The 17,085-nt window shown below is 45.2% G+C and overlaps 1 protein-coding gene across 1 annotated transcript in view; it reads right to left on the reverse strand.

Moving 5' to 3' along the window:
- The window catches only part of LOC144784430 (BOS complex subunit NOMO1-like), a 318,569-nt gene that overhangs the window by 227,608 nt on the left and 73,876 nt on the right, over nt 1–17,085 (reverse strand). Inside the window, exons 9-10 of the mRNA XM_078663178.1 lie at nt 16,145–16,234; nt 2,474–2,579 (exon numbers count right to left, since the gene is read on the reverse strand). Of these exons, the coding sequence (XP_078519304.1) occupies nt 2,474–2,579; nt 16,145–16,234 (196 nt within the window). The remainder of the gene's footprint in view (nt 1–2,473; nt 2,580–16,144; nt 16,235–17,085) is intronic.

Genomic DNA, 17,085 nt, shown 5'->3' on the forward strand with positions numbered 1-17,085 from the left:
GGTCCAGAGACTTAAGCTTCAGGGTCGAGCGACCCCTCCCAATCCTCCATGATTCCCAGAGCAGAAGAATAGGACTATGGACCAGGATACAGTTGGCACCGGACAACGCCCCTCCGGCTCCATGCCAGAGTCAGGGATAAGAATGGGGACAGCACTACTGGAAGCGTCAACATCATACCAGCACCGGGGATGATGGAGGTAGTACGGCTGGTGCCTGTCTGGATCCATCCATATATCCAAGGGGTACAACAGGAGCCAAAGGCGAAGCCGGCGGCGGAGAACCAGTGGGGGCCTCTCCCGAACCCTTCGGGCCCGAAGGCACACCAGCGGGGATGGCCCGCCTAAAAATGAGGTGCATGGCCTAAAAGAACTCAGAGTTGAGCTGGGTCGCTCAAGCTACTGGAAACTCAGGGAGGAGCGAAGTCAGCTGAGGCACAAGCTCCACCACAGAACCCATCCTCCAATGGCGATGCTCTCTCATCTCATCAGATGGCTTTGACGGACGAAGTCAAAGACCTCTTTGATTTCTTACTGTTCTTGCACTTGTGGTACTTATCCGAAAATGTTGATTGCAACGAGGATCTTGCGTTCTGTGACTGACCCCGGAACCTTACTTTCGACCGGGATCAAGACCATTGCAGTGCCACATGTCGGGCAGCAAGGAGCTTGAGGGAGTATTCCCTCAAGGCCTTGGGGTTCATGGAGTGGCAGTCGACACAGGACATCGCGTAGTGGTCGCGCTCCAGGCACCAAAAGCAAACAAGATGCGGGTCCGTCATCAAAATCTGCTGATGACAGGCAACCCCAGGCTTAAATGGTCTTCCTAATTGACATCCAGCCACACAAAGAGAAAAATGTCAAAAAGAATTTGAAACAAGTTAAAAAAGGTCAGTAAAAAATGTACTAGGGCTAGCGCTCTAAATTGACTGTGGGTAGCTCTATCCAGATCTGCACTGACTGGCGCAAAAAAAAAAAAAAAAGATCTGGCGTCAGCGTGCTTGGGTGGCACCGATATAGGCACCGCGCACGTCACTTCCGGTTCTATGACGCCACGAGGAGCCGAACGATACCACCTAGCAGCGTGCAGGGTTACTGCTCATGAAACATTTCCAGATTCAGTCTGATGCCTTGGGATAATTCTAAGGTAAGTCATCTGAGGCTAGAAGTCTACCAGATAGTCCTGTACATTTCCCTCTTCGCTATATATGTACGCACTTTTTCTCTCCACATTTCATCCGACTGCATATTGTACACTTCTCCTTTGTCTTCAGCACCCTCTTTACATTCTCTCCTTAATGCACTTCCACACATTTCCTTCACTTCACCATACCCAAACACACAACACACCCACCTATAAGAACTGCATTTTCTTATACTTCTGCTTTGTCAATATTTTGACTATAATGTACCTTCTTCATACACAATTTCCACAGTATCACAATTGCAACTGGAATAGGTGACCATTGCTGTGTGTGCTCTACTGAGAGGCCAAGAATTGGATGACCACTGCCTTCAGACTCAATTACAGAACTCTCAATCGTGGCCCATTCAAAAAACACCTGGAAGCGAATCAGTTCACAGAACGCACTATACAAAAGTAATAGGCTGTTTGAAAAGAAATATTGAAACACAACATCCTGGAAATAGCTAACACTCTTAGGGAATGCAAGATTAAGTAAAACGTGAAATACAAACAGGAACCAAATCAGAGACGTAGATTACTTTACATTCATTGTTCAGAAGTCAATCATGTTTTAGCCAGTAAAGTTCATAATAGGATTATAGGGTGCGTTTAGGACCTCTTTCAATAACAATTTTTAATTACTACTGGGTCTGGGCCCCGGAGGGACCGGGCCATTTAAGGCCCTGCCAGCTGATAACATTAACCCCGGGGAACGGAAGTACAGGTCCCGTTAACAGGACACAAGTAACGGGGTCCGGTGTTTAGCCACAAAGAACTGCAGGAGGAGGTATAGCAGGGCTTTAAGAGGGCCGGGTCTCACCAGTGCTGAGCACCGGCAGTTTTTAAAGGGGGTCTCTAAACGGGTCTCTATCAGGCTCTGTTTTGTGCTGTTTTTTCCAGACTGCAGTGACACTCGCAAAGTGGAAAGGAGAAAGAAAAGAAAAACAGAATAACCCATCTCAAACATTGAAAGCAGGAACAGGAATGAGCGAAATAAAAGTGTCAGCGAGTGTCTGGTAGTGGATTAAATAAAGCAGGAGGTGAACTGCAGACTGCTCAGACATGGTGTTTGGCGCGCTGGCATTTAAAAGCGCCGGCTACGGGCTTCTGAGCGCAGCTTTTGGCTTAGTTTATTTTAAATTGAGCACTGCCAATACTGCACATGTCATTCTGGACATGTCGATGTTTACTTAAAAGAAGTACTGTAAAATGGTACGAGCTGACTGCATTAAAAAAGAAAGTAAGAGGTTAGTTGTACGATATGAAAATGTCGCTCCAACTGCAGCCTACCTTTGATTTGGCTGTTCAGGGTTACAGTAGCGTCAGCAACTCCATCACCTTCAGGACCATTCAAAACTCGGCCAGTCACTGAGAACCCCATGACGTGGAAAACGGGCTAATAAAAACACAGAAGAAAACAGGCATGTAAAAGCAATCTGATAAAAGTACGTGGTCTAAGTGCATTATAAAAAGAATGGGAACTGTGATGCTGCACGCAAATTGGGACTGTGTGAGTGTGGGGGCGGGCCAAAGGCGTGGCTAAAAAAAAAAAAAAAAAAATATTTTGTAACTTTTTGGGGGTCTTTCACCTTCTGGTAATTACATATAAAATAATGCACAGTTTAAATTGAAATGAATGCAAGTTAAGCTAATCAGTGGAAAATGCTCTATTGTACATTGTGAAACCTCTGTTAATGTCCTGCAGAGGTAGGTCCGTAACCAGAAAGCCACAAAACTGAACCCTGGTTGGTGCAGTGGAGAGTGGAGACTAGTGACTTGTCGCATGTTTAGTGCTACAAGCTCTCAGTCGGTGACATAAAGCACTATAAATATGTAAGCCATTATTTTAAAATTTGCATTACACACAGTAAAAGATAGGCTGCTATAAACTTTGCAAATAATTTTAAGATAAAAAGGGCTTGGTAAATATAGATTTTAGTAATACCCAGGCTCTACGTAGTGCATTTTGTTTTGTAACAGTTGTTAAAAGCACACACTTCACAGCTTAGCTGTTAACTCCCTCGCAATACCACTGAAAAAGAAGAAATCTGTGTTATCAGGAAGCTTCAAGGGATTCCATCAATTAAATCCAATACAATCTTCCAAGCACCCTTTAAAATTGCTGATTAAAGAGTTGCGCGCATATACATTTCTTTCAGGCAATCAGGCACCCTGTCAGGAAGGCTTGTTTAGAGGTCTGCCCTTCCCTCGCTTTCACAGCACAGGAGACTCCCTGCCTCACACTTTAGTTGAAGCATTTCGCTCTTGGAATTAATGGTTGCCTTTTTATAAAACAAACAAGGTAGGGGAACTGTCTTTCTTAAATTATAAAAGTATAGGCATGTAGTGTCCCCCACATGCCGCCCACTTCGACCACTGAAAAAAAGTCACCGTGAAGAAACACAGATTATTTTACAGAACTAAAGGTTGGTAGGCTGGTATTATAGAAGGAAGACATGAAGTCATTTAAGGAAATACACTCACTTAGGATGCAGCCACTGCGACTTTCCAAAGGAGACTATCGAAGTTCTCTACACACCAGGAGAAACGCAGTATAACTTATAAACCAGAAACACAGTGAAGATGATCAGCCCGAGGCAGCCAGAAGCAAGTGAGACAGCTGGAACCCTCAACTGCAATAACACACCATGGAGACCATTATGACATATGATGACCATTACAGGAGAGGTGGAAGAAAGACTCCTGCCCCCAGAGGCAGGGTCTGGTGGTTTAGAGGTCTAATACATCTACTGTAGGGCTCTGTGTTCGACCTCATGGTCACAGGTTCAAATCCCAGCAGGTCCACTTAGCCTTTCATCTTTCTGAGGTCGATAAAGTGAGTACCATTCAGTAGTGTAACAATAAACATCTATTATTCAGCGTCGAGATACCCTTGGGTGAACATGCGCTAAAACATATATACACATGCTATGTTAACAAGCACTGGCGTTGCCAATAGGTCTCGCATTAGGAAAGTTTAACCTATTGGTATTGTAAATGACATAAACGTTCCTAATGCGAGACCTATTGGCAACGCCAGTGCTTGTTTTTATTCCATTCCCTCACTGCCTGGACGAGCCCAGAAGTGCTGGGGTCGGAGGCAGAAAACCAAGGAGTGTGGCAAATGGCCGGAGAAGCCGCAGAGCGCACGCTGGGCGAAGCCCTTTGATGTGCTGTGCGGCCGGGGGCAGGAGAGCTGAGATATGTTATGTTATGTTATGTTAATTAAAATTTATAGAGCGCACATACGCCCAAAGGCTTCTTGGCGCTGAAGAGAGGTTAAAAAAAAACATAACAAAAGGATAAACCCTCGAGAGTCACTATTTCATATAGGCCTGTGCAAAAAGATAGGTCTTAAATGCTTTCCTAAAAGCAAGGAGATCCTTGCTCTGTCTGAGGGTTAACGGTAGGGAATTCCACAAGGAGGCTGCTAAAAAGTGAAAACAGCTGCCACCCTGTCGCTTCTTCTTAAACCGGGGTACCTCAAGCAAGTCTTTGTGTGCTGATCTCAAGCTACGTGAGGGAATATATCTCCCTATCAATTGCCTGATAAAGTGGGGACCCTTGCCTTGCAAAGCCTTAAAGATGATACAGCCGGCTTTGAATGCGGCTCTCTGGGCCACAGGGAGCCAATGCAGACTTTCTAGCCCTGGTTTAATCGATTCCCACTTGGGTACCTTACAGATCAATCTAGCAGCTTGATTCTGCAAATATTGCAGTCTTCTAAGTTGACCTGCAGGTAAACCCAGGTAGAGACTATTTGAAAAGTCAATGTGGGAAAGGACTAGGGCCGTGATTACCTGAATCAAGGCAGAGTGAGTGAGGAAATGTGCAATTCTTTTTATTTTCCTTAGTTGGAAAAATCCAGAAGAAACGACAGTTCCGATCTGGGTCTTTAAGGCAAGGTCCTCATTGATGGTAACTCCTAAACTCTTTACTGTTTGAGATTTTTTGGGGGGAAGACCCATATCAGAAGGCCAGAAATATGGGTTCCAACTTATCTCACTCTTCCCCGGCAAAATCAATTCAGTCTTCCCCGGGTTTAATTTAAGGTGGTTTAAGGACATCCAGCTCTGAATTAGAGTCATTGTTGCCTGAAAGTTCTCCACAGCATTAGGTGTATTTAACACAAAAACTAACTGCAAGTCATCTGCATAATTGTATACAGTGACTTTGTGCTCTCTTAAAGAAAACAGAAGGGGCCGCATGTATAAATTAAATAATAAAGGGGACAAGGAAGAGCCTTGAGGGACCCCGCAAAAAGAGTCAATTTTAGGAGCTTCAAAGGACCCTAGCCGAACAGACTGAGTGCGTTCAGAAATAAAATATTTCACCCAGGCCAAGGCGGAGTCTCTGAGGCCGGCCTGTTCGACACGGTTGACCAGAATGGAATAGTCAACCGTGTCGAATGCTGCGGACAAATCAAGAAGCACCAATGCTGGATGTAAATTTTTGTCGGCATTTGACCTCAAGGTGTGGAAAATTAGTACGGTTTGGTAAACATTATCTGCGCCATCTTGCCTTTTCCCCTGGTGCCACACTTTTTGTCATACGCACCCATTTTAGGTGCCTCGATCAGAACTCCCCTCTGCACACCACTGGCCCCCAGCACAGCCCTTCGCCCTCACAAGCCCGCACGCTGACAACCCCCCCGCTCTCACATGCCTTGGGTCATAAACCCCTCTTCAGCGCAGCTCTGCCTCAGAACCCCATCCTGTTCCCAGCGCGACACCTCCCTTCATTCCTTTCATGGTCCCAGGCCCTTTGATACAAACCTCCTTTCCTGTGTGCCCGTTTGTCTTCCTCGTTCCTATCTTTCTCCCCCACTGATTGATTGTTTGTTCACGGATTGTTTTCGGGAGATTTCCCTCTCCCACACTGATTAATTGTTTTTGACCCCGAACTACTGTTCGCGGATTGTTTTCTGGAGATTCTCTGTCTGCAAACAGGAAAGAACAGGCTCCTCTTTGCAGATAGTGAAAGGGTAGAGGACGCAGACCTTTTTGCGGGCCTACTTATTCTCCCCACTGATTGTTTATTGACTGTTTGATATTGGTTCATGAGGTATTCACTGCCTGCAAACAACGTAGAATAGAAATATTCTGTCTAGTCTTTGCACGCAGTAATAAGATAGGCAGTGCTGACTTTTGTCCTCGTTGTGAGCCGTCATGTCTGTCTTCTCCCCACTGATTGGTAGTTGGTTCAGCCCGGACCGTTTATTAGAGGTGGACCATCTAGCTCCGCTGGAAGGCACCCCTAATAAAGACATGTTCACAAAGTATGGATTAGTTACCATAGCCTATAGTAAGCTGTGGCACAAGTATACCAAAGAAAATCAAGAGAAACAGTGGCCACTGATAGGATCCTTCGATCTTGATAAAATAGAAACGTTAGAAATAGCCCTTTGTAGTAATAAGACAACGCCTATTATGCTCGACAGTCTCGGTATGTGGCGCAAAGAAGCAATGCAACGAAAGAAAAGAGACGAAGTCAGAGTAGGTAAAGGGATATATCGACAGGACAACCCTAAGACACAACGACCCGAAAGTAATCCCCCGACACTACGCACAGGACGACCAGACTTAGGGCAAAACCAATGTGCTTTTTGTAAATATTCCGGGCACTGGAAAGCCCAATGCCCGACTCTACTGAACGAGGGTAAGAGCAGAGGGCCGACAGAAATAACAGGCCGTCAGAAAGGGAAAAGGCGTGAGACAAAGATGAATCAGACTGACACGGACAGGCCAGATAGAACCACCACGTTTGATTATGCCCGATGGCACAGATTTCGCCAGACCGATTTCAGCGACATGTTTGAGTCCTCATAGATCGAACAACGCTAAGACGGGAAACCCAGTCTAGCTCTAAGTTACCCGGTAACGAACCCCGTACTACCGCTACTGTTCCCTAACACAAAAAAGCCACCCTTTTCGGATAACCTACAGAAACAATACACAGAGTAGTCTCGGACAGATTAGTATACATTCCATTAATGAACTCAAACTTCGAGTGCAATGGGACTGATTACTCTCTGCTGCCCCCCCACTCTGTAAAAAGAAAGAGCAATTACAGGCCTGCATAGACAACCCCCCATTACCCAGACATGCCTGTCCAAACAAAATACCTACCCCCACTCCGGAAGTTCCCGAAATGCCGAAGGTCACCGGTCACGCCCATCCGGAAGGTGAAACACACAGCACGTGTGGGGCGGGGCCTGCTGACAGCCATCGATCGAAAAGATCGCCAGTGGGATGTCCAGGAGGCACCACGGGCCCGGCATGAAATGGCCTTCCCATCCCCTTCTTCCTGGGATTGGCGTCCCCCGGGCCACGAGCTGGGAGGGAGAGGCGACGCGAACGAGCCTCTCCCACCTCCTCGGATAGGAGGTTTCCCAGCCCCGGTCCGGCCATCACAAATACTCCTCCACACTCTCACTCTTCTGAATGACTGGCACCTAGTTGGCAAACCGCCACCCCTGGTGCACCACCCAATTGGCTCCAACTACCGCAAGTATTTGCACAAATTTGTCTTAAATAAAATCACCTTGATGCCATGTCACTACCTCTCCTTTCTGCTAAATATTGACGAAACCTAGAATTGGCCAAAAGGGAAAGGACAGGTAAGACGACTGAGGTTCCCTAATCTGACCAGTAATAAGGGAACTACATGTCGGTGGCTTCTATGATAAAAAAAATGCCTCAGATAACGCGACCTTCCCTGTCCCGAATTGTCGCAATACCCAAACAGTAAAGGTGATCGAAACATCCCCATCTTCCCAGAACGCCCTCAGTTTTGTATCAGCTGCCCCGGACGAGAGTTTTAAAAATGTCCCTCACCCCCGGTTGTAAGAGATGGGTCGACTTACGACTAACACAGGCCAGCCGTTGTTCCTAGAAATGATTTGTTGATGAGCAAGCTACAGAGTTTAGAATTCGAGAAATGTCACTGAACGCTTTACCAACTGAACTGTGGCCTTCTGCTAGATAACGCCCTCATGACACAAAGCAAGACGATAGTCCCTCACCACAGTTCGCTATGTTCCTCGTTGTTTTCTATAAGACCCCGGTTTTTTAATGAAGTAGTCAGGTTGTAAGAGACTATGTAGGAATTAGAATGATGTTTGCAAAGTTAAGATTAGACCGAAATGAAGAAATTGTTGCAATGAACCCTGTTGAAAGTAAAATGTTTAGCTGAAAGGTAGGATGCATTGATAGAATGGAAAATTGTTTAGCCTATGTTCGTTCCTCAGAAAGATACCTATCAGACCATGGTGATAGCACGTTGCACTTTTTCGTAAAATATAAAGCCCTGGAGAACGGTATAGCTTCGTAAGGCTCGTACTAGGAAAGTGGGTCTCTGCCAGAAGAACTGACGTAACTGTAATAAACAAAATGCAATGAATAGGTACCAGATCTCGTACCACGACAATGAATGTAACACCAACAAACACCAAAGAAATAGTTACGAAGGAAAGTTACAGGAAATCCAGCAAGCCCATCATCAATTATTTATATGTTGGTTGTGAACCCCAATGTAACGGATGTTTCTCAGTAGCTTGGAGCTGGGAGAGAAATAGACTTATGTGATTACCTTCCTCTGCCAATTCTCTAAAGACTGTCTTTTCAAACTCATTTAAGGGTACCACTGTCGGAGGAGAGAGAGACCGGATGTGGGAGCACGCGGCCTGACTACAGATCGTGGAACATCTGCGACATTGGCCAAAGCGAGACCGCAACAGTAAGGAGTCGCAGGACGAGGCACTGTTTCCGACAAAATGAGAGGAAAGGGCTGACCTGATGCCCCTGCTCGATGATCAACATGTGCCTAAAAGTCCCCGCTCTCTGAACTCGGTCATGGGCCCGCCTACCTAAAATTTTCCGCCCCCCTGGTCTGTTCCCGATCTGGCCCTGCTCCATCCCCTTTTTCTCCGACCTACCCTAAGGACTACTCACACACACCCTTCTTCCACCTGAACTCTTTGACAATCGACTCAAAAGGACACAGGGCGAAAAGGACCTTTTTGACCAGGAAAGCGAGGAAAAGGTCATGCCCTGCAACGCGGGACCTAGAATAGAGCTGGACACATAGCTCCACCGCCGGTGCTCCACAGTGCCAACAGAAGACAACAAAGAATGCTGAGAACTCACTAATAATGGTCCATGACAATAGGACTTCCCCTTCGAACAATGACACCCCTGATTATCGTTTTTACTACGTCTCATTTCTCTCCCAGCCACCATTGTATTGATTATGCTCCAACCGAATGCGAAAAGAACTTACATATGTAATAACCTATCAGTTCATATTCCGAATGACTATAAGCATCTATGAAATGTACTCAACGCTCTCACTACAGAATCGTTTTTGTCCGATATTGCATTACTATGACTTTCCTGCAAACGAGCTTATCGATAGGCCCACCTCCTAAGACGAAAGATTTTAAATGTTATGTTTATAGCTCCTTCACCTGGGTTCCTACTTCTTTACTTATGACCGCCACAGTAGACATGGATAGGAAATAGGCCAGCAAGATGTCTTGGAAATGTTAAAGGGAGGACTGTGGAAAATTAGTACGGTTTGGTAAACATTATCTGCGCCATCTTGCCTTTTCCCCTGGTGCCACACTTTTTGTCATACGCACCCGCCATTTTAGGTGCCTCGATCAGAACTCCCCTCTGCACACCACTGGCCCCCAGCACAGCCCTTCGCCCTCACAAGCCCGCACGCTGACAACCCCCCCCCGCTCTCACATGCCTTGGGTCATAAACCCCTCTTTAGCGCAGCTCTGCCTCAGAACCCCATCCTGTTCCCAGCACGACACCTCCCTTCATTCCTTTCATGGTCCCAGGCCCTTTGATACAAACCCCCTTTCCTGTGTGCCCGTTTGTCTTCCTCGTTCCCAGGCCGCCACCTGGCTCTGCGGATACTGTTTATTGCCCCCCCGTACAGTAGGACGTTTCCCACATTAAAGGACCCTCGAATTGATCAAAGCCCCCACCCTATGAGATCCGATCAACCCCACACATTTCGTGAATCGGCGGAATGTCCAGCTGCGCGATAATCATCACCTGTTGTGACCGGGGTGGGGACTTCAACTGTAAATGTGTGTGGGAACGGGCCTGAAGGGGAGATTCCGAGGATGTCCTTTCATACTTCAAAGCATTGCAAGAATGGGTTACCTGCAATAAAGATCATAAAACTGTGTATAAGAGGCCAGGCCTCAGAGATGCGGTTAGAGCACCTCGTGACGATACTGGCTGTCCGAACTGATGTGTTCTCCTCCGGAGAGAATAAACCTTGTTTCCTGCCTTCCAGTCTCCAGCGCCTGCCTCTTCATTGATTAATATTTTGTGGGTTAAAGAGGCGATACCGCCGGGCAAATATTGGTTTTCCCTGACCTGTTTTTACAATGGTGTTCTGAACGGCCAGTATTACTGCCTCAGTGGAATGACCAGGCCGAAAGCCTGCCTGGTTGGATTGTAAATAACCAGAGTCTTCAACAAAATTTGAGAGGCTATTGGTGACATGAGCCTCCAAGATCTTGGATAAGTAGGGCAGAAGAGATATAGGACGGTAGTTAGTGAGGTCGAGAGGGTCTATGCCAGGTTTCTTAGTGAGGGGGATCAATGAGGCCTGTTTAAAACTACTGGGCACTGTCCCAGATGTGAGGGAGATGTTAAGCAGAGATATCATACTATTAGGGATGGCTCGGCCAATTTCCCTCATAATTTGAGGGGGACAGACATCTACAGGAGATCCTGATTTAACTCTAATTAGTAAATCCACATTTTTTTTTAAATCTATAGGAGGAAAAGAGTGCAATGTTGATGGATTAAAAAAAAATCATCCACAGGAGCGCAAACTGGACGTGTGGATATATTCTGTTTAATCAGTAGTATCTTTTCACTAAAAAAATCATTCAAGGAATTACAGAGTGTTTGCGAGGGGACTAATGGAAGAGAAGTCCTGTCATCATTACATAATTCATTCACAATTCTGTAAATTTCTTTCGTCTTGTTGGTGGAGTTTAAGATTTTTGTAGAAAAATAAGCAGTCTTGTGGTTATGTAAAATTTTTTGGTAAGCTTTCCTAGCTGAGCAGTAAGCGACCCTGGCTTGGGGGCAGTAATTAGATCGCCATGCTCTCTCCTGTTGCCTCACCTCCAGTTTTAATTTTTTTAGCTCAGGTGTGAACCATTTGTGTGCTTCCATGCTTCTAGAGCTGCACAAACGAGTAGAAGGGGCATAAATATTGATGGCTGTGGTTAGCCATTCTTTGAACCTAAGGTCAGCGATTTCCACATTAGTACTCTGTAGGGGAGGGGAAGTATTTAAAAAATTCAAAAAAGCAGTCATATCCATGGAAGTCCATTTTCGGATGGTCTTGCTGGTTTGCAATTTAAATTGAATAGTTTTGTCTATATGAAAAGAGAAAGTTATGAAAAAGTGGTCAGACCAGCTACAGGGTGTTATTGCAATGGAGTGTACTGGTAAGTTCGAGGACCAGATTTGATCGAGACTGTGGCCCTTCTGGTGAGTCTCAGTATTAATATATTGTATCAGATTAATATCATTAAAGAGGTCCTTCATCTCTGCTGCTTGAGAGTCTAATGATATATTATCAAACCAGAGATTCAAATCCCCAACCAAGAGTAGTTTAGAATGGTTTGTAACCAGCAGAGCCAATTGTTCTGCTAAGGTTGAAGGAAATGTGGCCATAGTTTGAGGTGGACGATACAATAACACCAATACCAGTGTTCCGTTAGCAGTGTCTAATTTAGCAACTATATTCTCTGTGTTAGGCAAAGATAAAGAAGATAATTGCCTAAGTTGGTGTTTTTTACTGACGATGATGGCCACTCCTCCCCCAGTTTTCCCCACCGGCCGTGTTACTGATAGAATGTAGTAGTCTGCCGGAAGGGCAGCTAAAATATCCGGTAGAGAATCCAGGGTGAGCCAAGTTTCAGTCAATAACAACATATCTGGCTTAGTATCAGTTAGTAGCAGAAATATATCCATCTGATGTTTGGTCATCGAGCGGGTGTTTAAATAAATACACCTGAAGTTGCAAGTAGCACTGGGTGTGGTTGTAGACACCGCGTACTTAGGAGCGGGATCAACAATTAGATTAGCGGGATTGCTAATACCCAGACGAGATGTTCGTTTCGTCGTGTTGAGAGGTACGGGGGGGCACCTCATGGGGGTAGGTCTCAACGCTAGTAACTCAGTGGATGTATATGTATGAACACCAACAGAGTCCTTAGCCCCTAGCCCCGGACGCTCGCGGACGAGCGCAGACGAGCTTAACTCTAGCGCTACTCTGGCGCGCCTCCGTCGCGCCCGCTGCGCTCGTCCGCTGCGCTCCCTCCAACACATCACGTTTTATGTGAGGGAGCCTCGAGCAACTGGACCGCTGCCTCAGGTCCCAGTGCTCTCTGACTCCTCCCAATATGGCGCCCGCTCTCACCACCAGACCGGCACCAGAAGCCGCGGTAGGTGAGCCGCCCTCCACTCGAACGGCACAGAAGCCGCGGTGGACCAGAGCAGAGGGGCCGCTGAGCGAAGGTAGGGAAAACGGTAGCGCTGGTATTCAGCTAATATTCAGCTGCTCTGCGTGCGTGCGTGCAACTGAACAAACACTCCAACAGCATGCAAGAGAATCTAGTTTAAAAGGGTACAGTTTTCACCATAGTAAATAAAGCAAACATAAAATAGTACAGGTACACACGAGTACATAGGTTTAAAAATGATTCTCAAAGGTCTGCCCTTATGCAGTAACTCTCTCCAAATGGCGCCGGGATGCTACCACCAACCCGGAATCCACCGAGATAGCGTGTTAGGGGAGGAGAAGCCGCAGAGCGCACGCTGGGCGAAGCCCTTTGATGTGCCGTGCGGCCGTGAATGCGCGTGCTTGTTTGCTCACGTGATTCACGTGAACTTAAAGAAAACCGCACTCTTTTTGAGCACTTGAATTCTCGCTCCCTCAATGCGCTTGCGCGCATTGATAGGTCGCGAGACCTAAAAACCTATTAAAACTCAAATACTATAGACACCGGAAGTACATGGCAAAAAGACGTTACTATTTTTGTCTCACATGCCTTGAACACTTCAGTTCAACTTTCATGAGTGTAGGTTGTAGCGTCTTCTAAATAAAAGAATGCTGGAACTCTTTTGGTTCCCACTGTACACCATAGGCTTGTGAAGTAGGAGTTGGAGGGATGAGTTGAAGGCAGACTTAGAATTTTGAGTCCTAACTAACACGCAGTGGAAATTAGGACATGCAATTACTACTCGCCATGTGTGGCGTGGTTATTGGCGAGTACCTGGGCTGGTAGGACGCTACACAAACTTCCGACAGATCAATTAAATTGTTTTTATTTTTTTCATGAAAGGAAATCATGGAACTCAAGTTTATGTTCCGTCACAGTGGGAGAGTTTTAATTCACGACATGGCTGCCATCATCAGAGTTCTAGATTAAGCATGTACATGACTCCGAGCATGTCTTTAGGCTCCCAGTCAGTGTCCAAGCAAAAGAGACCACTCCCAAACCAGCTGCTGGCGAGGGATGCCAGGGCTTAGATACACTTATGGCAGCTACCTGATAAAGTGCTGTTAGACCTCCTGCGGCCCACAACGTCGCCTCCCATCTTTAGGCGTCATCGACACACAGCAGAGCAGTAAATCTGAGGCCCGGGTCAGCACAGCTACCAAACAAAACCCTATCTAGGTGTTTCCAGGCCGGAACAAAATAGCCTGAAGTTGCACGGATACGCGTTTTACATTTAGAATAACGAGGCTGTCGTCCCAAAATAACCGGGCATTTAAAATTCTTTCTGGGTTTTACTTGTAAGTGGATTACAAGTTGAAGTAAACCTGCGATTCCAAAGCAGACATGTGGAAGGCTTTTTGTGTCTCCTTGCAATAGCGAAAGTTTCACTTTGGCCCTTTTACACGTTCACAACAGCAGCAAATTTTTAATTTATGAGGATATAATTTGCCAAAGTGCATGACTCGTGCAGCTGATGAAACAAATGAATTTTGAGGCTTATAAGCTAAGACATTGGCAAAATAAGAATCCTTTTTTGCAGTACATGTGGTACAAATACTGCATAGTAGGAGTTCATTTTAAATCTTAAGAGCTACTTGTTTGGAAATTGTAAACCACTTTTACTGCATATTAAGCTGGGAACTTTGTCAATTAAAGTATATATGTTTACGCATGTACGCTTGAAAGTCCCTGGCGAGAAAGCACTGCGTGGTCTTGCTCCTCCTTTCAACAATTATTTTTTTATTTCCAAAATACTTTATTGGTTTTCACAAGGTATTTGTATGCTTTACTACTGTAAAGGATACTTGGGCCCTGAGTTTCCTCGCATGTTTTCTAAATTACATGTTTTAGTGCAAGTTGCTCACCAGCAGAACACAGAATATTGTTCCCATGTCCAGGACATGATAAATAACTGTTGGTTGCTGATATTTAGTAGTGGTGGGTGCAGGTTTTTTTTTTTACCTGCACCATCATTTTGAGAAGTTGCCTACTGACCCTTTTAGTTAAATCTGTACATTACAATGTGTACATGTAATGTTGTGAAGTAAATGAGGATTGTCGAGCACACTGAAGCGGAGAGGTCCATCAGTATATGTGCATCTCATAGAAAGTAGGGTGCCATGTTAGACAGTACAGCCCTGGGACAGCCGCTTCTCCCCTGTTCTATGCAGGTCCAAGCAAAGGCCCCTCAACTCAACTTGTAGTGTTACTCATCTGGGTGCACAAACTCTCCAATGGAAGAGGAATGACTATGTTCCCTGCATCAGACCAGTATCAGACCAGTTAGGGCAGGTGAGCCTGTAGTCAGGAAGTAGAAACACCATAGCCAAGATGGTGGTCAAGAGAAAGAAATACACGCACAGCCCCACTGAGTATTGTGGGCAATATTCCCTCTCCACTCCAGAAGAGACCATGAGAAGACTGTGGGAAGTTAGTTACATGAAACCAAATTAAGCCTTAAAAAGATCCAGTTAAACTCAAAAGGTTGATGTTAAAAATTCAAATGTCTAACTATTCAGCATGGCTGGAGGACCTAGCTCAAACTGCCACTATTGGAGAACATAAACTGGCAGGTATTGAAGTTCAACTTTTGATTAACTACTGCATTTAACTACTGCTCCTTAACTATAGGACACAACTCATGTGTAACAGAACTGAAGAGACAACGTGAAGCGGAGCCAAATCTGTTTGCTTAATTCCCTGTTAAACAAGCAGCAAATCTAGCAGAAACGAGTTTGCTCAATTTTAGACCCAATGCAGAGAGTGCATGTTAAGATCAGAAAGTTAAGATCAGAATACATATAGCTGCCACAGAGATCATTTTTCAGTACTCCACAGAGACACTCTTTTCTTCCTCTTTACAGAGAAAAAGTAGGCTTCTCACACTAGTTTTACTGAATGGCCAGGCCTCAGATGGATTTTTTTCTAGGCATTGAGAACTGAGAAAGTAAGTAAGATGAATGAACAGTTTATGCAACATCACAACCAGATAATTTGTACTGTTTATAGAAGTTTATTGGGATGAAAACAGAAGTGTTGCGATTTTTGGTCATACGTCTTGCTCGTTATGTGCACATATTGATCAGAACAGTTCAAGTTGTTGGGTTGCTGGTCGGTTCCTCTCAAATCACAAACAATGCTACGCCTTTGATTACAACAAACCTTTAAAAGGACTCTAGCTGAAGTAACACACGACTAAAGGAAATCAAAATGGATGAGGAAAAGAAAGTCCAGGGGCACAATGACACCAAATAGGATTTCGCACACTTTCATCGTAAAAAATAAATCTTGCAGATACACTTCTAACGCCATTTACACTGGAGACTTCAAAATACGTTTTACTATAAAGTTAGCATCTCAGATGCTTCAGTTGCACAGATAATACACAGATGTAATGTCTTCATTACTCTTACCTCAATTTTCAGACTGTCATGTTCCACCGTGAAGTCCAATCTAGCTGGAGCAACGTCAAATGTAATTCTTTCACCCCTGTAGAATGGCACCTGAAACAAAATTCTGCAGTCAAAATGTGTAAAAACAATAGATGGTGGGAAGGAAGAACTGTGCACAGGACCCCTATGTAAACAACTGATTTGGTATTTGAAAAAAGCGGATTTCGATTTTACACAGACTTGGGCAACCAACTCATCTGAAACTTCCTTTGAGTCAGCTATACATAAATCGATTGATCGGCCTGGGAAGCATATGTAGTTAATTCGAACCAGAGCACTTCCCAAGACCCCTTAGGTGGCTGAAACTATAATTTGAGCATAGGAATGTAGAGAGGACCACTGAAGACAAAGAAGTGGCTTATGGCCGATAGACACTAGTATAGGCCGTCTGAGCAAGATTTCATTGTTTGTCTTACTGTTTCTTCCTTTTCAATATAGAAAATTCTTCCTTTTCAATATAGAAAATTCTATCTTCAGTATGGGGAATGCTGTAATATCAAACACATAAAAGGTGATGGTAGGAATGCTTGCAATAACTTTACCACTGGCAATCCCTTGGGGTAGCATTTCAACACATTGTTCTTTTGCCCATCATGCCACTTCAGTTTGGACCCAGTCATATGCAAACCAGTATTGACCCTGCTCAATAAGGAACAGCCCAGACTAAACTACCAAGGTATGTTCTCCCTGGACCAGAAAACAAGCAACCAAAGACCGCTTTCGCCCTGATTGGGGATCCTCTGTCGGGTGTAGCTTGGTTCCAGTGGCACAGTGACCACGGGACCTAAGTGGTTAGGGCATGCTCACTGTGCAACTGTCGACAAGCAACACCTGACTGATGAGCCCAAATGAGAGAGAAAGCAGTCTTGGGTTAATTGTGTTCCAGTTTAGGAGGACCTGGC

This window comes from Lissotriton helveticus, chromosome 10 (assembly GCF_964261635.1).
Source record: "Lissotriton helveticus chromosome 10, aLisHel1.1, whole genome shotgun sequence".
Classification (NCBI taxonomy): domain Eukaryota; kingdom Metazoa; phylum Chordata; class Amphibia; order Caudata; family Salamandridae; genus Lissotriton; species Lissotriton helveticus.